At 40.3% G+C, this 23949-nt stretch overlaps 1 protein-coding gene across 3 annotated transcripts; it reads left to right on the top strand.

The window, feature by feature from the left end:
* Positions 1 to 248: 248 nt before the first annotated feature.
* On the top strand, positions 249 to 23841 carry LOC149013963 (tumor necrosis factor receptor family protein). 3 transcript variants are annotated; one of them, XM_089157871.1, is made up of 3 exons: positions 249 to 508; positions 22645 to 22753; positions 23116 to 23779. In XM_089157871.1, the coding sequence occupies exons 1-3, from the start codon at positions 323 to 325 to the stop codon at positions 23166 to 23168; spliced, it is 348 nt and encodes a 115-aa protein (XP_089013997.1). In that variant the 5' UTR covers positions 249 to 322; the 3' UTR covers positions 23169 to 23779. The 3 variants fall into 3 exon arrangements, 2 of the variants coding, with proteins under 2 accessions (XP_089013997.1, XP_089013996.1); XM_089157870.1 differs by lacking the exon at positions 23116 to 23779 and having other exon boundaries at positions 251 to 508; positions 22648 to 23107; XR_016173885.1 differs by lacking the exons at positions 249 to 508; positions 22645 to 22753 and adding an exon at positions 22859 to 23039 and having other exon boundaries at positions 23116 to 23841.
* The last annotated feature ends 108 nt before the right edge of the window (positions 23842 to 23949 follow it).

The raw sequence follows: 23949 nt of genomic DNA, 5'->3' as shown, positions 1-23949 counted from the left end.
GCTGAATGTAAATTGAAATTCCAAGACAGTGGCCAAAGGTGGGTTAGTAAAGCGGTTAAAAGCCCAATCTATTACGGGAGGTCCTAGGTTTGCACCCATTCAGCGGCACTAATATTCTCATTCCCATGTATAGAAAGCTCCCATCCACACACACCCAAAAATAAAAATAAAAATAAAAATAAAAAATTTTAAAAATCCCAAGACATTGCCCTAAAATTGTACGCTGCTGGTGAATATAATAGCTGCACCAAATAAAACTTAGAGGCGAAATTTAGAGGCTGCTTACATTTCTGATTGAGCGACCGAGTGAGTTTGCGTGGAGATGTGTGTCGGTGGTGGTGCCATGACGACGTTTGTTAGGTATTTTTCCCAGAAACGAGCTCCAAATTTGAGGAAGATCAACCCCAAAGTGCCACCTCAAGAGGCATCAGCCATCGCTCATAATATCTATCAAATTATCAAGGAAAATGGACCTCTAAGTGTTTCCAACACATGGAACCATGCTAAGGTACTTCTGTCATTCGTTATTGCTCAGGATTCTAATATTCCGTCTGCTTTCCTTCTCTTTTACATTCTAATGTTCCGTCTGCTTTCGGTATCTCGCTGTGTCAGAGTCAGAGTAGCGATGCAGAGTACTGAACTGGTACTAAGCGACGAAACTGCCCAAATGGTGTCAGATCAGGATCGAAAAAACTTCGTTCGATAAATTTGAACCAATAATCTGCATCCACTTTATACCATGCTTGAAATCTCCTTAACTTCTATAAAGTATAGGACGAATAAATATATTTTTCGTTTGAGCGAGCAGGTATCCGTTTACATTAATGTAAGTAGGAGTAAAGTAAGAGTAAAGTAAGGTAAAAAAATAAAATAAGTAAATGAAGATTTGGAAGCAATAGTTAAAGCTGCATCCCAGGAATTTCCCTTACAAGTGGTTGCAACTGCCAACATTGGTCCTTGCTATCTAAGCGACTCCATCTGTGGCCATACTAGGATTGAGTCCCAACTCGTAAAACATTTGTATGTTCTCTTATTACTTCTCTAATGCATTTATGGCTGCAGAGGTCCCTTATACTGATTCTGGTGTCTCTTCCTCACTATTGCATCTATAGGCCCTTATTAGACGTAACCATGCCATCTTAAGCGGCTTATCTTGGATTGGTGCAATGATGTAGAAACACCAACAAATTGGCCTTCTTTCATCAGGAATGATCTGAGATCGGATCGTATATGTATTTAGCTTTTGATTTATTGGGTTTTCGTTGTTGTTTGTCAATTTGATGGGCCTTAAATGTAGGTAGGACGTATTTCATTAGTTTAGTTGTTGGAGTCTTATTTTGAGTCCATCTTCTTTACTATCTCAGTTTCCTTATTAGTTTATGTTACCTAATATATTAGTTTAGCCTTTTTCTTTTCAGTATAGGACTACTTCGATGTCAATTTCTATTTTTGAGTCTTGATCTGAGTTTGAGACCATATCAGGCCTGTATATATATATATAGCTAAGTTTGACAGATGGATGAATGTATCAAATGGAGGAGGAGGAGGAGGGATGAAATGGCATTCTTCATAATGCAGCAGGGGCTTATGATGGATGAAGAGGTTAAAAATTAGAAAATTGCAGCTCAGTTGTGAACTTACAAAATAGTAGCAAGCTTGTTTGATTGCGAGAATAAACGCTAAACATCTAGCAGGTGATGGTTGATGAATCTACTACATCTGAGTGATGTTCACAGTAGCACCATCAACTTCATTTGAATAGAAGAAAACAGTAGCAGATGCTTTCATAATTACAGGCACAGACATAGTACTAAGGGGATTCAAATTCAAGAGAAGGTGAAGAAAAGAAAGAAGTTCTTTTTTATTAAATTTTTTTTTTTTTGGGGGGGGGGGGGGGGTGGGGGACTGGCTATCTTAGCCCAAGGCCTCCTGCCTAGAGCTATTGATGTAATCCAGGTCTGGGCCAGTCTTCAGGATTCTCTCTAATAGAACTAGCAGCAAATTAGGGTTAAGAACCCTGCTGTTCTAGGTCAAATCTTGGTGGATAGCAGCTAATAATGCTTCAACACACCTTGTGGCTTAGGGGGTTTAGCTAGATTGGCGTTTGGAAATTCTGTAATTAAGTTTCTGATATGACAGCAGCTGTAGTTGACCAAGAATGAACTGCGGTCAAGGTTTTTGATTTCTAAACCTTGGAGATGTGAATAGGGAAGTCTAGGGTAAGTGGGGGGAGGTTTTAGGGTTCGACCAGGTTAATTTAGGTCTGAAATTTGAATAAACATATTCAAAATAATTATGTTTTATCAGAATTTTAGTTTGCAGAATTATTCTTCAAGCTAGGGATAGAAAATTTTGGGTTTTTGCAATTTCTAGGGTTTCTAGAGTTAGGGTTAGGGCTAGGGTTAGGGTTAGGGTTAGGGGCTAGGGTCAAAAGTCAAGGAGGGGTTGGGGAAGGTAATCCTAAAAGGATTTAAGGTTTGGATGGGTGGTTTGAGAGTTATGGATAAGTGAAGTTTAGGGCTTCTAGGGTTTTTGGAAATTTAGTGCAGGAATTTAGGGTTTAGACTAGGGTTTGGTTGACCCGGTTGGGCTGAAACTAAGAGGGAAGGGAAGGTTACTAAGGTTGGAGGATGAGGCTCCCTAAGTTTGGGACAGATTTAACGGTTAAATTGCTGTAGATCTGACCTTGAATTTTAGGTTTCAGGAAAAATCCAAAACTCCCAGTAACAACAACAACAACAACAACAATAAGCCTTGTCCCAACTAAATGGGGTCGGCTACATGGTTCTTGCCCTCCAATCAGTTCTGTTCGAGGCCATGCTAGATACAAGGCCTAAGCTATACATATCCTTTCTCACCACTTCTCCTAATGTTATCTTAGGTCTACCCCTAGCTCTTCTAGTTCCTTCAATATGGATTATATCCCTTCTCCGAACAGGAGCATTTATAGGTCTCCGTTGAACGTGATCGTGCCACCTCAAACGACTTTCTCTAAGCTTATCACTTATGGGAGCAACTCCCAAACCAACTCTAATATGATCGTTTCTTATCTTATCCAACCTAGTTTTGCCACTCATCCATCTTAGCATCCTCATTTCTGCTACACTGAGTTTATCTATATGATTCTTTTTAACAGCCCAACACTCTGCACCGTACATCATAGCTGGTCGAACAACGGTCCTATAAAATTTTCCTTTAAGCTTTAATGGAATACGCCGATCACATAAGACCCCGGACGCACCTCTCCACTTCATCCACCCTATTTTAATTCTCTGGGAAACCTCGTCCTCTAAATCACTCTAAATCACCTCTTTTACTTATGATTGAACCTAGGTACCTAAAACAATCACTCTGAGGAATCTCTTTATCGTCAAGTATCACCACCTCATCATCTGCCCGATCATGACTAAAGTTACAAACTAGATATTCTGTCTTCGATCTACTAAGTTTAAAGCCTTTTGATTCCAAAGCTACTCTCCATGATTCTAATTTGGTATTAATCCCCACTTGGGTCTCATCAATCAACACAATATCATTTGCAAAAAGCATACACCAGGGGACCTCATCTTGAACTTTGGTTAATTCATCCATTACCAATGCAAATAAATATGGGCTTAAAGTTGACCCTTGATGTAGCCCAACCGTTATCGGGAATTTATTACTTTGTCCCCCCACTGTTCTAACACTAGTCACCGAACCATCATACATATCCTTAACTATATCTACATATTTACTTGCAACATTTCTTTTCTCTAGTACCTGCCAAATTAATGCTCTGGGGACTCGATCATAAGCTTTTTCTAGGTCAATAAATACCATATGAAGGTCTTTCCTACATTCTCTATACCTTTCTACAAGTCTCCTAATTAAGTAAATAGCCTCCGTTGTAGATCTTCCCGACATAAACCCAAATTGGTTCTCCGTAACTGTAGTTAAGTGTCTCAAACGGGTTTCAATTATTCTCTCCCATAATTTCATCGTATGGCTCATCAATTTAATGCATCTATAGTTATTACAACTTTGAATATCTCCTTTATTTTTGTAAATTGGAACCACAACACTTCTCCTCCAATCATCTGGCATTTTCCCTGTGCTCATAATCTTATTAAACAACTTAGTCAACCAAATTAGTCCATGGGTTCCTAAGCTCTTCCATACTTCAATTGGGATTTCATCAGGACCTTGTGTCTTGCCGAGTTTCATCCTCCTTAAAGCTTCTTTTACTTCGGACATCGAAATTATACGTATATAAGTTCGGACATTGGTGCCTTGGTAAAAAGGGAAAATGCCAGATGATTTAGGGTTATGGTTGTAGAGTTTAGGAGGGTGGCGAAGGGTAGGGAAGGGGGCTGGGGTTGTACTTAGTTGATGGGGAAGAAGGACACCCGAAGGCTGTTAGAATTTTGAAAATTCATGGGCTGCCACAAGCTTGAAGATGAGAAGAGACAGCTGGAATTGCAGAAACTATAAACAACCACAGCCGTGGGCCTCCCTCCTAGCGAACCACGACTCCACTCAAGTCTTCCTTCGATTGAATTTTCATTCATTCTGATCTGATTTGTTACATGAGGGTGTGGCTCTAGTTGTAGCCTTACATTGAAGGAAAATTAAACTAGGACTCCCACCAAAAAAGAAAAAAGAAAAACTAACTTGAACTCAACTTAGGAAACCTACTTGGACTCAACTTAGGGATCCAATTTAGATTAGAATTCCCTATTACAGCTTTCTTAACTAGAAAAAGACCCTTAAATAAGAGTTCATGAACAAATACAACTTGCAAAATAAGCTACCAACTTTTAGAAGGAATCCTACTTGAAAATTGGATTCCAATTGGGACTCTTACTCAAACAAGGACTCTTTAGTAACTTGTTAATCAATGACTCAAAATTAAAACAAAAAGTAGATCTAGACTCCTTGTGGAAAGTGGAGTTCAACTAAGGAAAATCCCTCGCTAACTAGGAATCCTAACAGACTAAGATTCCAACTACTTGGTCCAATTGAAAGACAAAAAATAGATGTTGCATCCTAAAATTATTCTGGACCCAACTGGACCCTTTTGGACTCCAAAGGTGGTGGTAAAAAATACCACTTTTGCCCCTCATATGCTTTGGCCAGTCAGATGTGCACCTTTTGGGGTCTGTTTTGGGGCTCAGAGTCTAAGGTGCTGTATGATTGCTGATGCTGGCTACATCAGCTATCTTAGTCATTGAATGTGGATTACTCTGTAGGTAATGGCAACATTGACTGCAAATTTAATATCTCTAAAAGTTTATTATTTTGTTGCAATAGAAGGGCCTACTTATGTCCCACCCAAAAAAAAAGGAGGAGAGAGAGTAGGAAAGTAAAAGGGCCTATTGTACCTTGGCTAAAGTTTTGAAGAAATAGAAACAACTTTGTTGAGGGATGGTGATGCAAATTTGGCACCAAAGAAGATTTTTTCCTTAGAAAACAACCTAGGGCTAATAAGTGCGGGGATTGGGTTTCCCTTGTTACCGTGATTTAACCAGAAGCGCAAACCCCCTGAGAAGCCCCTATAATCGAAAGAAAGGGTGGGGCTGCTACCCAATTTCATGCAGCCTTATAGGAAGGCCGAACCACATGGGGGCTAACTTGGTCATTTTGCCACCCCTTTGGAACCCTATGGGGTCCTAGATGCTGCATAATTTTAGGATCCCAGTCCTACTTTTATTTTTGTGTTTGAGTCAGTCTTCGATTAGTTATAAAGGAGTCAAAGTCCCATTAGGAAAGGTCTAGTTGGAAGGCCATCTTAAATTGGATTCTTTCTTAAGTTAGGAGTCTATTATTTCTGCAATTTTTGTCTAATTAAGAGCTCTTTTCCTGGTTTGATTTGCTTTCTAAGAGAATCATGAGTCAAGTAGGAATCCTTCTTTCTTTGGTTTTGAAGTCGAGTCCAAGTTTGACTTATTCATTGAAGGCTTTATATAAAGCCTCAAGCATGTAACCAAAACAGATATGGATGATTAATAAAAATTGATTGAAGGAAGAGGTACCAAGTGGAGTGTTTCCAAGGGAGGAAACCCTGTGGCAGCATTGGATTGGTGTCTTCTTTTGCAAATTCTGCATTCCCCTTCTCCTAAAGCAGTAAGTTAGCAACCCTCATTGCCTCCTAACTAGTAGGCAAACATCCCTAGCCTTCCCTCTTCTTCCTCCTTGTATTGCACTCCCCTTTTTCATTTTCTTGAATTTTTGGACTTCTCTAGAGACCCAAAATTCAAGGTCATCTATACCAATCTAACCGTTAATTATGTTCCAAATTTTAAGAACCTTATCCCCTCAACCTAGTGACCTTAAATCCTAGTTTGATTCAAGATATATCTATTTTCTTGAACTTTTATACTCTCGAAACCCTGAAAAAAAGAACCTTCATACTTTTAAATTTAGCAATCCAAACCCTACCACACTTGGGTTATCATATTGCTATGTTGGAAGAGTTGGAGAAATCTTAACCTATGTTTGAAGGACATAGCATGAGCTTTATGTATGCTTAAAAACTTACCAAATATAGAACAAACTAAACTTCCTAGTGTGGGAATCTTATAAGAAAAATAAAATCCTAGCAAATCTACTAAACAAGGAAGCCCCAAATATGGAAAGTGAACCTATTAAATTTGTATTGCAACACTCCCCCTCAAATTGGAGCATAGATACTTTTTATGCCCAACTTGCTAATAATATTACTAAACATCTTGACATGAACTAGCCCAGTCTCAACCTTTTCCTTAATGAAGTGCTTGTTGATCTCCACATGTGTAGTCCTATCATGCTGTACTGGATTATGAGCTATGTTGGTCGCCAGCTTCTTGTCTAATTACAGCTGTATAATCTGTCCCAAGTTCTTGAAGAACCCCCTTCAACCATAGTACCTCACAAATACCTTGAGCTAAAGCCCTAAATTTTTCTTCTGCACTGCATCAAACAACTACTGCTATTTCTGGCTTCTCCATGCTACCAAGTTGCCTCCTACATATGCATAGTAGCCAGAGGTAGACCTCCTGTCATTCAAACATCTTGCTTAGTCTGCGTTTGTGTATGCCTATACTCTAAGGTGTTCATGATCTGAAATCAAAATGCCTTTCCCTGGAGTAGCCTTCAAATATCTTAAGATCTGGTATGGTGCATCTAGATGTGAAGAATATGGGTCATGCATATACTGACTGACAAGAGTAACAACAAATATGATATCCGGTCTAGTGTGTGAATAGATCAACTTCCCGACCAACTTTTGATAGCTTGTCTTATCAACTAGTTCTCCTTCTTTTGCCATCAAGTGTATATTAGGCTCAACAGGAGTTTCAGTTGGCCTATAGCCTAACATAATCCAGTGTATGCTTCCTCTAACAGAGAGACACACTGCTGGCTGAATATGCCAACTCTAACTCAAGGAAATACCTGCGTTTGCCTATATCCTTTATCTCAAATTCAGTCCCCAAAAAGTCTTCATGGCTGAAATTTCTTTCTCACTATTGCCTGTGATTACAATATCATCTACATACACCAAATGTATAGTAGTATGGGAACCATCTCGCTTAACGAATAAAGTATGGTCTGCATTACTTGTAGCCGCAGGAAGTCGTGGCTCTATAAAACCTTCCAAACCAAGCCTTAGGAGACTGCTTCAGCCCATACAAAGCTCCCTTTAACTTGCACACTTTCCTATGAATCTTGACAATAGAATACCCAAGTGGCAGATCCATGTACACCTCCTCTTTGACTTCTCCATGTAGAAAAGCATTCTTCGCATCTACTTGTTGTAGACTCCACCCTTGATTAGCTGCACGTGAAAGAATAGTCCGAATTGTGTTCATCTGGCTAATGCAGACCTGTCAAATGTTTGAGTGTCTACCATAGCTGTCCTCCAACTGTATTCTGTGTCGACCAAGGCATAGACTTGCTTTAGAGAAGGACAAGGCTGCCGAGAAGGATATGTGCTCAAATATGATCATACTCAATATTCATCCATGCTAGAAAATTATACACACAGAGCTTGTCTTTCCACTCCTGATAAGCAGTAACATCCATAGCACAAGATGGAGTAAAACGGCCATAGAAGTCAGGAGTCTAATAATATTCTCAAAGAATGTTGTAGTACTGAAACATGGTAAGCTCTTTTTTGTTGCAACTAATGGGTCTTCTTTCGAATCTCAAAACACTGTGCATCATTCCCAGCCTTTGAATAAGTCTTTTTGGCAACTCTCCAATCGTGGCAGCATCAAGAAGAAGAAAGTAACTCTCTACAATATTTGGTTCAATGAAATTGAGAAGAAATCTCATAACCAAGCATTTATCTGTCTCTCACTTGTCTTGATCCGTACCCGGTGAAGAAGGTTTGATAGAAGTTCCATGAAGATGAGCCATATGACTGCAAGCACCAACTGCAAGAGAAATAAAACGAGACCAACGAAGGTAATTGGTCCCATTAAGCTTAACAGTGATCAACTGGAAAGGAGAAAAATCACGGTCTCGAGGAACAGATGAAATTGGAGGATTTTCAGTATTAGATGTACCAAAAAAGGTGGGGGTAACTGGATCGGCCACTGTAGGAACCAAAAAAGAAGATCACAGACTAAGGAATAAATTTTTTAGTAGGAGAAAAGAGATGATACAAAAAACGACTCCCAAAGGCTTTGGACTTTTTTAAAATATTTTTTATGACATAGGATGAATGGGCTGGTTGGTTTTTTCGGGTTTAGGTTAAGAGGTTTTCTTAGAATAACAGTTCCACTTTCTTCTTCCTTTGACAAAAAAAAGAAGCAGGGGTTGTGATGGAGGCAGCAGGGGATGGGTTTGGTGGTTAAGGTGATAATTGCGATGGAGGAAAGGGTAGGAAAAGGGAAGATTTTGGTGGAAGAGGTCAACGACTAAAGGGTGAAAAAGGAAAAAACAATCGTTCATGGAGCTTTGTTTTTGTTAGATGGAAGTTGGAGTTGCAGGAAATGGAGAAAAAAGGTAGAAGATGGTGGAGCTGCTGGTGTTTCCAGCGACGGTGGAAAGAAGAAGGAAGAAGGAGGTGAGGTGACGAGTTTGGTTAGACGGCAGGAAGAGGCAATGAATTTTAAAATGTTCGATCGAGGTTTTTTGTTTCTTTGTGCTTCTTCTTTTTTTTTTTTTTTTTTTTTTTTTTTTTCCCTCTCTTTGGTAGCAGGAAAAGAGACAGAGAACAAGAAGACGACGGTGGGTTTAAGGATAGCTGGAAAAGTTGCCAGTGGTGGTGATGGATGATGTGCTCTTGCAATGGTGCCTGCGGAATTTTTTTCTTTTTTCCTGTGTGGTTAGAACATGGCCATAGTTGGTGTTCTACGATTGAGAGGGGAAAGATGAATAAAGAGGAGATGGTGTTCAAGGATGGATTTGAGTTGGCTCTGATACCATGTTGGAAGAGTTGGAGAAATCCTAACTTGTGTCTGAAGGACATAGCGGGAGTTTTATTTATGCTTAAAAACTTATCAAAGGCAAAACAAACTAAACATCTAAATCCCTCAAAACCTCTTTGCCCATCCCTAAAGCCCATCTTCCTATCCACGACCGTAATGCCCGGCCCACAGCTAAAACTAAACCCCACCACAACACCTCTCACGCTTCCCACTCAAAACCTTCCACCTGACTTCACCCTGTGACCCCTTCAAACCTGAAACTTCCCACCTCTGACCCAAACTTGCCCTTCACCCCTATGAACCATTCCATTCCCGAGCCTATTTCCCCTTCCTCTAGCTCAACCATTTACCTCAATAATTTTGAAACACCTTCCCCTCTCATTTCCCCCTAGTGTGAGAATCCCCTCCCCCTCTGCCCCTTCCCCAGCAACGATATGGATGCCCCCCCTTGTTAGCTATGTTTGATTTCTTTATTTGGAATGTCAAGGGGCTCAACACCCTTGCAAAACAAGCTGATGTTAAAACCACCATCAAAACTTCTAAAGTCTCTCTCTATGCCCTGTTTGAAATTCATGTCCAAATAGACAATGCCCATCGGATTGCCCAGTCTATTGCCCTCTCTTGGTCTTTCATATCTAACTCTTCCCCTGCTATCAATGGTCGTACTTGGATTCTTTGGGACTCCTCAAGACTTCAAATTTCTCTCCTCCCCCAGCTTATGCATCTCAGCATCCTTGACAACCAATCCCCTCCCGCCTCACCATTATCTATGGTTTCAATCTTGCCACGGATCATACCCTTCTTTGGGAGGATATTAGATTTATTTCCACCTCTTCCCCTAATATCCCCTGGGGTATTGGTGGGGACTTTAACATTGTTAGGTTTTCCCATGAGCGTGTCGGTGGTTCCCCTCCTGATCCTATTGCGATGGATGACTTTAATGCATGCATTAATGATTCGGGGTTAGCTGACCTTCCCTAGTCAAGCCGTCCCCTTACTTGGCATAATCATTGCTCGGGTTTGGCTTGTATTGCCTTTAAGCTTGATCGATTCCTGGCCAAGGATTCTTGGATCTCCTCCTTCCCCTCTTCCCATGCCTCCTTCTCTAATTCCAATCTTTCCGATCACTCTCCCTGCCTCGTCCAAATCTTTCCTCCCGTCTCCTTTGGTCCAAAGCCCTTCAAATTCTTTAATATGTGGACTGCTAGCGATGCTTTCCTTCCCACTGTCAAGCAAACCTGGTTTAAGCTAGTCCACTGTCACTCTCTCCCTCTTGTTGCCTTTGCCCGTCGGCTTTGCAACACCAAAGAAGCTCTTCGCTCTTGGAACTCCTATACCTTCGGCAATATCTCTGCTAGAGTCACTTCCTGCCGCTCCAACCTTTAGTCCGCCCAATCCCTTCTTCAGACTCCTCCCTTGCCGAGGAGGAAAATTCCTTTCCACTAAGCTTTCCTCCCTCCTCTCCTCGGAAGAAAGTTTCCTCCACCAGAAAGCTAGAATTAAGTGGCTCGATTTGGGGAATTCCAATTTTGCCTACTTCCATCGATCCCTCAAGGCCCAGAATGACTTCAACTCTATCCCATCCCTCATCACCAATAATTGTATCTGCATCTCTGATCCCGCCACAATCAAGGCTGAGATCGTCTCTTTCTCCAAACTTCTCTCCCCCTATCTCCCTCCCCGCTCTCCCCTTCCCCCTAACCTTATTAATAAATTTGTTGATCCTTCCACCATCTCCTCTCTCAGCGCTATCCCTTCCACGGAAGAAATCCTTCTCACCATTCACTCCCACAAGCCTAACAAGGCCTCAGGTCCTGATGGATTCAGTATGGGTTTCTTCCTTACCTCTTGGGACTTCATTGAGAATGATTTTGTCCATGCCATCCGTAGCTTCTTCTTTAACCCCTCTCAGCACTCTTCCATTAATCAAACTTTCCTCTGCCTCATTCCCAAAAAGCAGGGGGCCTCCTCGCTCTCTGACTTCCGCCCCATCTCCCTATGTAACCTCCTTTATAAATTCTTCTCTAAAATCCTTGCAATTAGGCTCAAGCTGGCGCTCCCCTCCCTTGTGAGTCCAAATCAATCGGCTTTTATCTCAGGCCGGAGCATTGCGGATAACATTCTCCTTTGTGCGGAGATTGTCAGAGGCTTTCATCGCTCCGCTTATTCCTCGGCTGCGCTCCTTAAGGTTGATCTCCATAAAGCCTTTAACTCTATTCGCTGGGATTTCCTTAGAGATGTCCTCTATTCCATGGATTTTCCTCCTCCCTTCATCCATTGGATCGAGACCTGCATCTCTACTCCCCGATTCTCCATTTTGACCAATGGATCTTCAGCGGGATTCTTCCATTCCCGTGTTGGCATCCCCCAAGGTTGTCCCCTGTCTCCTTACCTCTTCTCCCTTGCCTTAGAGGTCCTTTCATGCATCCTCCAGTCCAAGAGTGATCAGCTCCTCATCTCCCCCATTCCCAATTGCAAATCCTTAAACCTCACCCACCTTGCTTTCGCTAATGATCTTATGATTTTCTCTAAAGCAGATCACCTATCCATCTCCTGCATCCTCTCAGCTCTTTCGCAATATGAAGCCCTCTCTGAGCTTCGCGTCAATCTCGATAAATCCACCATCTTTCTCTCTGGTGTCCCCGATCAGCTCCGTACCTCTTTCCTCCAGCTCTCGGGCTTCTCCCCTGGATCCTTTGTGGTTTATCTTGGCCTCCCGCTCATCCTGGGTAGGCTCACTCATCACCACTGCCTCCCTATGCTTGACAATATCCATAAGAAGCTTCAACTTTGGAAAGGTAAGCTTCTATTATTTGCCGGGAGAGTGGTGCTTATCCGGTTTGTGCTTCAGTCATCCTATCTCTATTAGTGCGGGATCTTCTCGATTTCCAAATCTACCATTCATGCCATGGAGTCTTTATTCTCCGCCTTCATTTGGAAAGGGCAGGAAGCCCCGTGCTTCATCCACCTGATCAGTTGGTCCTCCATCTCCTGCCCTACCTCTGAAGGAGGCCTGAGAATCCACCGAATCACTTATGTAAATATCGCTTGCCTCCTTAAACTTATATAGAAAATTGTTGTAAAGCATGATTCTATTTAAGTTAGGTGGGTCTATTCTTTCCACCTCCAGTCTGACTACCTCTGGACAGTCCCTATGCCCTTCAACCCTTTTTGGGTCTGGAGGAAAGTTCTCTTGCTGCGCCCTCGTGCCATCTTTGCTATCTCTACTTCCATCTCCTCTATTTCCACCACCTCCTTCTAGCTTGATTCGTGACATCTGATAAGCATTCTCTATAATTTCTTTGGCCCCTGTATTGTCTATAGCACCCGTATCCCCAAAACGACCTCCTTGTCTATCTTCATCTCAAATGGGTCCTGGATCCCTACCCCCTCCCCATTCTCACACAGGTTTGGGAATCCCTCCCCCCTCTCTCTAATTCCTCTAGAGACCACCTTGTTTGGCTCCCTTCCCCCTCCAAAACCTTCTCCACCTCATCTGCCTGGAACCTCATCGGATCCCATAATCCTAAGCCCCCTGGGGCCCCTTTGGTTTGGTTCAAGGGCTACATTCCCCACCACTCCCTTACCCTTTGGAGAGCCCTCCCCACCCAATCCTTCCTTATTGACCGCCACATCCCTGCTAACCCCAATTGCATCCTTTGTTGGAACCGTTTGAGAACCTTGAGCACCTTTTCTTTTCATGCCCTTCTCCAAATCTATCTGGGGAAAAACCATTGCTTCCTTTTGGCCCCGTTCAGGCTCTTCCATTTGCAATCGGATTGGTAGGCTATTGTATTGTGCCTTGATCCATCACCTTTGGTGGGAGCGCAATCTTAGGAGATAGACTTCCAAATCCTACTCTATAGATAGGATTTGGAATGCCATCTATTTTGATATTTCTTCTAGGCTGATAGCTATTCCCCATCCCCCTTTTGATGATACCCAAGGAACAGGCTTATTGTTGTCTCCTGGGATCTTAATTCTATTTTTCGGCCTTCTGTTTAAAGGCCTTGTTCTCTTGTTTTCTTGCTTTTAATATATTCTTTATTCATCCAAAAAAAAAGAAAAAAAGAAAAACTAAATCTTCCTAGTGTGGGAATCTTACAAGAAAAATAAATCCTACAATTCTACCCTAAACAAGGAAACCCCAAATATGGAAAGTAAACCTACAAAATCTGTTCTACATGTTTACAACACCATATTACTACCTACATTCCCTCCAATTCTCAACCCATTCTGACACCTGTAAACCCTAGCTTCTCATCTTAAGAAATTTAGCCCACATCTCCCATTGAATGAGCTGTGTATCCTTGAGATCCTAAATATAATCTTTAGAGCATATTATATTTGACCAAAAGTCATCCCTTCACAACCCATATCAAAAAAGATCCCTATATCCCCTAAACTCTAAAACCTTAAACTACCCCCATCTCTCTAAACCGCAGGGGGGTTGGATCCATGGTTATTAAAGCGGCAAAGCGACCAAAGCAATTGGGGCTCCATCTTGGGGATTAGGCGGTTAAGCGGCGCTTAGGCGGCAATAAAGCGACCAAAGTGGTTTAGTCAATATTTTTAATATAACTACTTTTTAATAGAAATACTTTTTATAATAAACTAAAGTACTAAACAAACATTCAACAATCATATTCATAAAAATAACAATAAAAAACATTCAAGAATCACAATTATGAATAACAATATTATACATATATAATTTAGTGAAATTATTTCACAAATTATTTTTAACATGACTTTTTTGTTAAATATACATGAATAATATTCGAATTGGAATCAGAATTGATGTATCCATTTTTCCCTTTTTTTAACCAAATAGTGTCGACATGATAAATTAATAGATCTCATTATTCTAATTTCCAAGTCATTGTTTATTTAATGATTCATTGATTATCAATGTTGAATATGGCTCATGCTTCACATTCTGTTGCCAACAGGCACTTTGGGCCTCGATTCCGAAATGACTCACATATTTATATTTATATACGGCATTGTAGAATAAATTATGATTTAAAAAAAAATAATATGCAAAAATTACAAAATGTTAAAAAAGCGGCTGCTTTAGCATCTAGGCGGCAATATGGCGCAAAAGGCTGCAAAGCGGTAGTGACTAAACAAAAAAGCGGCAAGAAAACAGCCGGTTAGTTAAGCGGTCACAATTTAAGCGGTTCAAAAACCGCTTTGCCGCCGCTTAGGTGCGCCTAGGCGGACGCTTTGATAACCATGTTTGGATCCCTAAATCGGTAATTTCCTTTACTAGTGATGGAAACCAATTTAGGGCTAGGGTTACTAAGAGGTTTCCCTAAAATTAAGGGTTTGCCCAGAATCTTCTAGCAAAATATTATGGGAGGCCTATGGGTATCCAAGAAAGTTGTTTGAATCTCTTAGGAGTGATAAGAAAAGATAGGGGATGACAAGGAAAGTTAGGGTTTTTACAAACCCAAATGGGTGGAAACTTTGGAAGAGGAGTTCAACTTATGGGATGGGATGAAGATCGTGGGCAATCTTTCTTTCTTTTTTCTTTCCTCTTCCTATTCTTTCTTTTCTAGTTTTGCCGCAAGTTGGTAGAGAAAGAGAGAAGGGGCCGTAAAGAAAAGAAAGGGGGAGGGAGGGTGCCGCAAGGTAGGCAGGGGCTGGGGGAGTGTCTCCTTGCTGTCGCAAGGAAGATCGGGGGGGGGGCTGGGATAGGCGCCTGTGGGGGTGAGGGGAGGGCTGGGAAGAGGCTCCGCTGGGGGTGGGGTGGGGGAGGGATTTTGGCCTGTGCGAAAAGGGCAAGCGGCTGGGGAGGGGTGCGATGGGTTTGGGAGGTGAGCAGAGGGGGGGGGTGGGGCTTGCTGTGTTTACTTGGAAGTTGCTGGGGCTGTCAATGGATGCTGGATATTGGAAGAAGAATGCTGGAATCTTGAAAGAGATGCTGATCTTGAATAATAATGCTCAATTACTCAGCCATGGCCTCCTCAACAAGGCCATGATCCTTAATTCAAACTCAAATTTATTCAATAATCAGACTTGACTTAACAATGAAAAGACTAGGCTTATTTATTGCCCACTAAAAGACTCCAATCTAATTGGGAATCCTTTATAATTTAGGATCTCCCTTACATTTAATCTGAGCCACAAAATGAAGACTTTAATTTAAACTATACAACTTTACGGTAATCTTCTTGAAAATAGATTCCTCCTAGGACTCGAGGACTCCAACATGAGGAAAGGAACTCTTCTTACAAGAGTCCTTTAAAGAAAGACTCCTAAGGACTCAAGAACTTTTTTAAATCAAACAAGACTTTAAACTAATCAAGACTCTTGAAAACTAAGAAATAAGATTTCTGAAAATTAATTCCAGCATATATTTACAGCTGAAATGGACCAAAATACCCCTCTATGAGGGTTCGGCCAGCCCTATATGTGCCACTTTGGAGTGGCCTTGGGGCCCAAACCAGGGATTTGGCCAGGGGGAACCTTTGTTCGCATTAACTTGATCCTGGTTATTGGCCTCACTCTTTGGGGTTACATGAGTCGGCCAACTTAACGTCCCTCAAACATGAATTCATGAGTTGAGTACAAAAGTTCCATACTTGGTTTAGTAATTGATCCAATTTTAGTGAGGGTAGTAGAGCATTTTTTTCATTTAATTTATGTAGTTAGAAATTAGAATAAGAGTGCCACTCATGGGAGGATTGGAGTTTTAGTTGATTTATAGAGGTCATTAAAAAAAGGTAGGCTGGTGGTTATTTATTTGTTTTACAGTTCCTTAAAAAAGGTGGACTGGTAGTTAGGTTTAGATAGGGTATTATCTTAAGAGTTAGTTTAGGAAGCTCATTTTTTTCATTTAATTTATGTAGTTAGAAATTAGAATAAGAGTGCCACTCATGGGAGGATTGGAGTTTTAGTTGATTTATAGAGGTCATTAAAAAAAGGTAGGCTGGTGGTTATTTATTTGTTTTACAGTTCCTTAAAAAAGGTGGACTGGTAGTTAGGTTTAGATAGGGTATTATCTTAAGAGTTAGTTTAGGAAGCTTCTTATATTTTTAGTCCAAAAAGGATTCTCCATCGTATGGCTGTTAGCTTAATGTCTAAATCCCCATGTGGGAGAATAAAGATAAGACTAGAACTGAGTAAAATTATTTGAATTATGAGTTGTTGAAGCTGCAACCTCTTTTCCTCTCCATGGAGTCATAATAATGGGAGTTGGACTCCATTAAAGCATCAGGTCTGGGACCTTGGAGACTACTATGTAGTTGTCACTTATGTTTGCAAGCAATTACTCCACAAGGGGGTTGATATAGGGTGAACTAGGGGAGCTACATGGGCTGGTTGCCAGTCTTTAGGTTAGGCAACTATTAATGAAAATTAACAAAAAAAATTGGGGAATTGCAATGATCTTTATTCTGATGAATGTGCAAATTTAGACAATCATAGCTAAGTAAAAGTTTAATTTTCAGCTGTGAACCGATAAACATAACTATGTAAGAATAAAATAGGAAGGTAGGGGTGCAAGTTTGGCCCTGGCAGCCCTTACCCGCCCTGAGCCCTAATAGGGCTCGGGCTAAAGATTTTGGCCCTAAGGGCGAGTTAGAGCCAAAATATTCTAGCCTTGAATTAGGGCCAAGGGCGGGCCTGGGATTACTCTCTGGCCCGCCCAGCCCATCCCGACCCGTCCCTGATCTTGGTCCGTGGTTTTGGCCCTAATTCTAGCCCTGATATTGATCTTGATTTTGCCCATGATTTTGACCCTAATTCTGACCCTGATCTCGGCCCTAATCCTGGCCTTGATCTTGGCCTTGATCTAGGCCCATGATTTTGGCCCTGATTTGAGTCTGGACCCTCCACCCATATGAAAATGAATTAATTCTAATCCACATGGGTGAATACTTGACACGTGTCAAATTTAAAAAGTATGATCATGTTTTGTAAAAAAGTTAATAAAAATAAATTGTATCCTCATTACCAATGTAGTAAACATACATCTGATTTTTGCTCGATCCTGACCCTAATTTTGGCTCTAGTCTTAATGTTAATTTGACTCTAATTTTTACCCTAATCTTCATGTTAACATTGATATAACTATGAGTTCAATTTTTATATTATTTTTAAGATAATTTTTCGTTTTTGAATTAAATCAATTTTAGTTCCCAAAAATCATTATCGTTGATTTACTTGTTCACAAAATTATGAATATGGATTTTTTTGTTGAATAAGGATATCAATGGGAGAGGTTTTCAATTTCCATGGAGAGGTTTTCAATTTCCATCACCAAAGCAATGAATTTATTTCTCTGAATTATGGAGTATGAATTTATTTATGTGTAAAGCAACACTATCAACTTATTGACTATTTTATCATTTTGTATGAATTTGAATCATTTTATATTTCTGTGAATTTTATTTTTAGTTTACTTGTGATGTACCTTCTTTTTTTTTTTATGAATTTACAGATATTTTAGGTCCAAGGATAGGATCAATTAAGGCTAGGGCCAAGATAGGGTCAATTAGGGCCGGGGACAAGGCTAATTAGGGTCAGGGACAGGGCTAGGGATAGGGCCAATTAGGGCGGGAATGGGCTGGGCTTGGCTTGGCCCTATAGGGCTTAGGGCTAGGAACAATAATCCTTGGCCCTGAACTAGGGTTAGGGCGTGAATAGGCTCAGATTAGAACATATAGGGCTGAGCTTGGGATTGCAAAAGCCCGGCCCAGTTGCAGCCCTAATGGAAGGCGTTGGCATTACCCAAAGTGAAGACCTTTGTGTGGCGGGCCTAGGCTGGCGGCATCGCTTCTGGGGAGGCACTTAGCAGTTGTAAGATTCCAATTGACCCCTCTCGCTCTCGGTTTGGCCAAAATCCTGAATCTACGACTCACATTTTATTTGAATATCCCTTTGCTCAAGCGTGCTAGTTTTGTAGCCCATTAGGCTATTAAACCCCTTCAGGAAGCCCAATACAACTCCATAAATGGATTCATCAAGTACAATCTATCAACTTGGAATCGAAGAGGAAAACAAAGGAGATATAAGGTCTCTGTTTATAGATGCGTTGGTGTATGTGGTTGGCTAGGAATGACTATATCTTTAACAAGAGGATTTGGACACCGGAAGAAGTATCAAGATCAGCCTATCAAGCGGCTGAGGAGTTTGCCATGGCAAATATTGGGCTTTCTTTGAATTCAAGTTCTAATATATTGAGTGCAGGTACACACCCATGGACTCCACCACCACAAGGCAAGTTTAAACTCAATACGGATGCAACACTTAAGCCCAAAAACAATGTTGTGGTCTTGGAGCAATCTTAAGGAACTCAAATTCCCCTTAGTTGCTGTATCAGAACTGACCCAATTCAATGAACCCTTTCTGGGAGAAGCTTTAGCCATGAGAATGGGTTTATCACATTCAGTAGGAGAAGGTATTGATCATATCTTGGTGGAATCAGACTGCCTAGAGTTGGTTAAGTGTTTTCAATACCCAGATTCGAAGACCCCTCCTACTAATGCCAAGGCCATTGTGGATAACATCAAGGAATTATGTAGTACTTTTCTTTCATGTAATGTGCTTTATGTATATAGGAAATCCAATTCTCTTGCGGATTTCCTAGCCCAGAAAGCCCAGTCTATTTCGGACTTGATTGTTTGGCTTGTTTCCTCTAGCTGGTTGTTAGAGCTCTGTGCTCTATCTTCCTCGGCTAGTATGTCTCAATTAAGTGACTTGGTTACACCAAAAAAAAAAAAAAAAAAGTCAGTGCTCTTTGTGTGAAGGACACAAGAGTCCTCAATGCCCTAATCAATTGATCTTGCATTGATAAGAATTGTATACTTTTAGAGGAGCACCATCTGCTGGAACAGTTGATTTGGTGGCTGAAAGTGATCTGTATTCTTATGATATTAATGACGAGAGTGATAATGAGCACCAACACTGCTATGTTATTTGGCCCCTCATAGCTACGCATAAAGTTTTTGATGAGGAAGACAAAGACTGGCGTTAGAATTATATTTTCCAAACTAGTGGATGATGCAAAAACACTTTGTGACATGGTGATTGACCCAGCTAGTTGCACTGTATGTTGTTGAAGATGCTACTTGAATGATGGGCTTGAGGACAAAACCACATTCAAACCCTTATGTGGTTGCATGGGTGAGCAACGCAAACCTCACAATGAATGAAAGGTGTTTGCTTGTGTATTCTATTGGTTGACTAATTGATCAGGTGCAATATGATGTTCTTCCTTTAAAAATCTACCGCATTATTCTAAGACACCCATGGTCGTAAGACAAGAAAGCCAAGCATTGTGATTATAAGAACACATGTTCCTTCCAATATGGTGGACTTGAGAAGAAATTCCTCCTAGCAAAAAATCTTCCATCTATCAAGCGTAAGAACATTAAGAAGATTGTTGGTATATACCTTCTACAATGGGTTGACGCAGACGACATTCTTTGGACCTTATCCGAACTCATCGGAGTCGAGTTTTTCTTAGAGGAGAGTTGATGCAGTATTAAGCAGGTTTAATCGCTTCCGGTCCTACCCCAAAAAAACATGTTCTATTGGGTTTGGTCGAACCAAAGTTGGACTTAATTAACTATTCCATTTCATATTTAATTTATTCTTGTTTTAATATTCCTATGTAAGAATAAGTTAAGACTTTGGTTGGGATTTGTTTTGGATTTTGATTTCAATTAGGATTTTCTTTTTTATTTCCTTTAAATATAATGTATCAGGATACGATTTTCAGATTGAGTTGATTGAAGAGTTTATTTGTTATTGAGAGTTTTCCTTCCCATTGTTCTACTTCCCCCGTCTTCCTCTCTCTATTCTTCTAATTCTCCCTCCATTACAACCCACCATTGCAAAGCCTTATACTAGGCTTGCATCAATTTCTTTCTAAATGCCCCAACCTTAAATTTCTTTTATTTTCTTTTCTATTTTCGTTTTCCTTAAACTGTAGTGATTAAAACTTATCTCCAGATGAAACTAACCATTAGAACCATTAGGAATCCATCCCATAGTCTATACCTGTCATCCCCTTCCATTTTACATCTTTTTCCTATTTTTCTTGAATTTTTGGAATATTTTTGGAATATTTTTGGGACCCAGAGTTCAAGGCTAGATTTACATTAATTTGACTGTTAGATCTGTCCCGAACTTTAGGAACTTCATACCCCTAGCTCTAGTGACCTCAATCCCAATTTCAGCCCTAACAAACCAACCAAACCCTAGATTCGTCCATCCTTGTTATGATCACCGCATTGTCCCTCCAAAATGAGAAAACCCAATGTCTCTCAAGCCACCCATCTGAAAGCATTTCCTTTAAGGAACAAAATTAAATTTCCTTTTTCTTTTCTCATCCAAAATAAAAAATAAACAATAAAATAAAATATCCTTTCTAGTTTTGTCCCATTCCACTTAGTTTTCATCCCATCTCAAATCTACCCCATCATCCTTGATATTACTCCATTCCAATTAATCCAACCAAGAAATTTGAACACAATTAGTGGGAACCATTTGGGAAAAAACCACCTACATAGCGTCAGTAGACTGGCATTTATATAGCCAAAAGACTGGGTTTGAATTGGATCTTAATGGATAGAAAACAGTCATTCTTTTAACTCATGGTCGACCTGGCTATTCTGATGGTCGACCGCCTCAATTTAGCAGTTTAAAACAGCTTGGCCTGACAGCAGATGGATGGTCGACTGTGGGCCTGGTGGTCAACCAGAAGCTTCCCACAGTTTATACCATGTAGCTTCTGGAATGATGTTGGTCAATCAAGCCAATTAGGCTCAGTGTCGATAGACACTCAGTCAGTAAGCTTTGTTAGGGTTTTCATAAAAATAATTTAGGATTTCCTTAGTCGCACTTTTGCCCATGTGATTTCTTTCAGAAAAATATGAACTTGAGAAATCATGCTTTTACAATGTGTTACTTTTCTATTTCTAAGTGCATTGTCTTCAAGCTTGTGTCTTCTCTTCATTCTTGAGCCAAGGCGGCTTTGCATGTGGGTAAGTCCAATCTTGGTCGTTGTGATGAATCCTTTGGATTTGATCTTTATATGTTGTTTGGATTGCTTTAGTGCAATGTATGCTCTGTTTAAGTGCATCCTCTTGCATTTTGTTTGAGCTTGTCTTAACCACAAGTGTAGGTGTTAGATCCATTGTTATATGTGTTTCAGATAATCAAACCTTATGAGGGTAGATGGGTCATTTCCCTAACAGACAGATAAAATAATATAAGGGAAATGAACTGTCCACCTAAGTGGTTCATTGACTGACTGGGTTTCCTGGGTATTCTATTTGCTTTGCTTCTGGTTTCCTGTTTTCTTATATAATCTGTATGTTCTGCGACTGTGCTTCTCACTTGCTATTTTTCAATATGCTTCCCCTTTTATTTTTAGTATTATTGTTGTTTCCCAACAGAAATAAAAAAATTGAACCAATTGTGGGATGGATCTTTCTGATCTTTGGATTGGCCCTTGCCAAATGCTATTGTATACCTCCCACATCTGGGACTCCTCTTGTACTTAAATGGTTCGAAACTTTCTGAGGGCCTCTTTATTCCCATCTACTTAGCATAAGATTTTGAAAGCTTTGTTTTCATGTACCCAACTCCATTCTGGCTGCAACTTGACCTTTGTGTTACCTTATGCCCTATCCACCATGTGCCAGATATTAGCCATCCTGACCCTAGATGATTTCGTAACTCTGGTGAGACATGCCTAAATTATAGGTCCAGAGCTTGGCCACATCACATGTCAGGAACATATATGTTAGATTTTCTGTTAACCACAAGGTTTCCTTGATATTCTGCAAACAAAAGCTTTGTCTTGATGGCCTACACATCTATCTGATCGAAGCTTTATTGGCAGTCAGATTTTATGGTCATTTTCGCTTCATTAGCTACCAATGTATAAGTTCTAGCCAAATCCATTTGCTACATGATGCGACCATTTAAGTTTTAGTTAACCTTTGAGAATGTGAAGGTAAAAGTTTCAATACTTTGTAGGTCATATGGGTGAGATATGAACTCAAATCGTTAGGCAAAGGTTGGCACTGCTAAATCGTTTTAAAATTTTAGATTTTTGGCCCCAAGAGGTGGTTGGTGTTTTTGGGGTGGTGCAGGGAGTGAGGTAGTAGCTTGGGGTTTAGTCGGGTTATTGTGTTTGGTGTTGGAGAGAGAGAAAAAAGGAAGGGAGAGGGGGGGGGCATGCTCACATTCTTTTAGTTACTAAGCCATAGTTTGTCTTTTTCTATGTTAGCAGGAAGCTGGTATCAGTGGTTTGATCAGCAAAACACACATGAAGATAATGCTGAAATGGATGAGGGGAAGGAAGATGCTGAAGCTATTGTGCAACCATGTGGGCTCCAGTAAGAAATTTCTCCTGTCCACACCTGAAGGGTGCCTTACTGCTGGACAATCTATTAGCTTTAAACCAATGCTGAAAACTGAAAGGTCTTCATTGAAGAAGAAATAGTAACTTTGATGCTCTGTTAATCGTTAATAATAATCGCTGTACAAGTGAACCCTTTCATGATGAATGGCAGAAGGTAGTTTACCTATACTCAGGGAGTTTGTTTGAATGTTTTTTGGTTAATTAAGAGAATTTGAACGATATGCATGGGATTTGGATATCTTGGTTTTGCATGTAAGCAGGTAGGAAGGCTAAAACCCTAGGATGCTATTTTAATTCCGTCACTCGAATAATGCTGACAGGTTGTATTGACTTTAGGTACCTTCAGATGCATGGGAGTCGCCGAGTCGGACCATCAAATCTCTTTCTAGGGGTCGATGTTTTGTGAAAGGACTAGATAGGTTGAGATATTGACCTCATTGAATGATGTTACCAGAATTTTTTGTGTTTTTTCAAATTATTTTGGGTATGATACTTGTTTTTTCCCGTGGACAATTGCAAAGACAGTAGAAAGAGTAAGCTTGAGAGGGCGTAGAGCAGTTGTGTGCCTCAGTTTCATGTTCGTCAGTCAACAGAGATATCCTGTACTTGTAAGCAAGGTTTAAAGTATCCCACGATATCACACGATGCTAGCGGATACATATTCATATTTGACCCAAGTGATACGATACATTTCGATACACATCTCTCTATTGAACTATGCTAAAATATATTTGCCAAAGCGATACAATACTCGATATGGGACGATATGTCTCTTAAAATTACCTTAACCGATATGATACTTGATACCATTACTTTAAACCTTGCTTGTAAATTACAATGGTACTCTTAATTAACTATTGATCATGTAGAATAAAGGAAAGAATTGACTAAATAGAATCCAAAATAGAAATTGAAGACGAGAGAAGATCCAATACAACTCAAAGTTGGAAACCGAAAATCACCTATATATTTTCCATAGTTAACTTCACTCACTCCACTTATTCCTTCTATCTGATTTCCTCTGAGAATCTATCGCCTGCAATAATTGCCGAAACTGTAGCTGCTAAGAGGAGCAAAGCGAAGCAACAATTTATTTCTACTTTTGAATCTTTTCTTTGTCGTTCTTTCACCTTTTAATCATCCAACCTTTAATGGGTTGCTCCTTCAATT

Source organism: Hakea prostrata, chromosome 6, assembly GCF_041222555.1.
Source record: "Hakea prostrata isolate BN-2017 chromosome 6, UWA_Hpros_2, whole genome shotgun sequence".
In the NCBI taxonomy this organism is placed as follows: Eukaryota; Viridiplantae; Streptophyta; class Magnoliopsida; order Proteales; family Proteaceae; genus Hakea; species Hakea prostrata.
This window is presented reverse-complemented; position numbering and strand designations above follow the sequence as displayed.

What these genes read in the sequence shown, in the direction of transcription:
- LOC149013963 (XM_089157870.1), top strand. Translation starts at nt 323, where the DNA reads ATGTGTGTCGGTGGTGGTGCCATGACGACGTTTGTTAGGTATTTTTCC. An exon ending in ACACATGGAACCATGCTAAG is followed by an intron (nt 509 to 22,647) that starts GTACTTCTGTCA and finishes CTATGTTAGCAG; the next exon opens with GAAGCTGGTATCAGTGGTTT.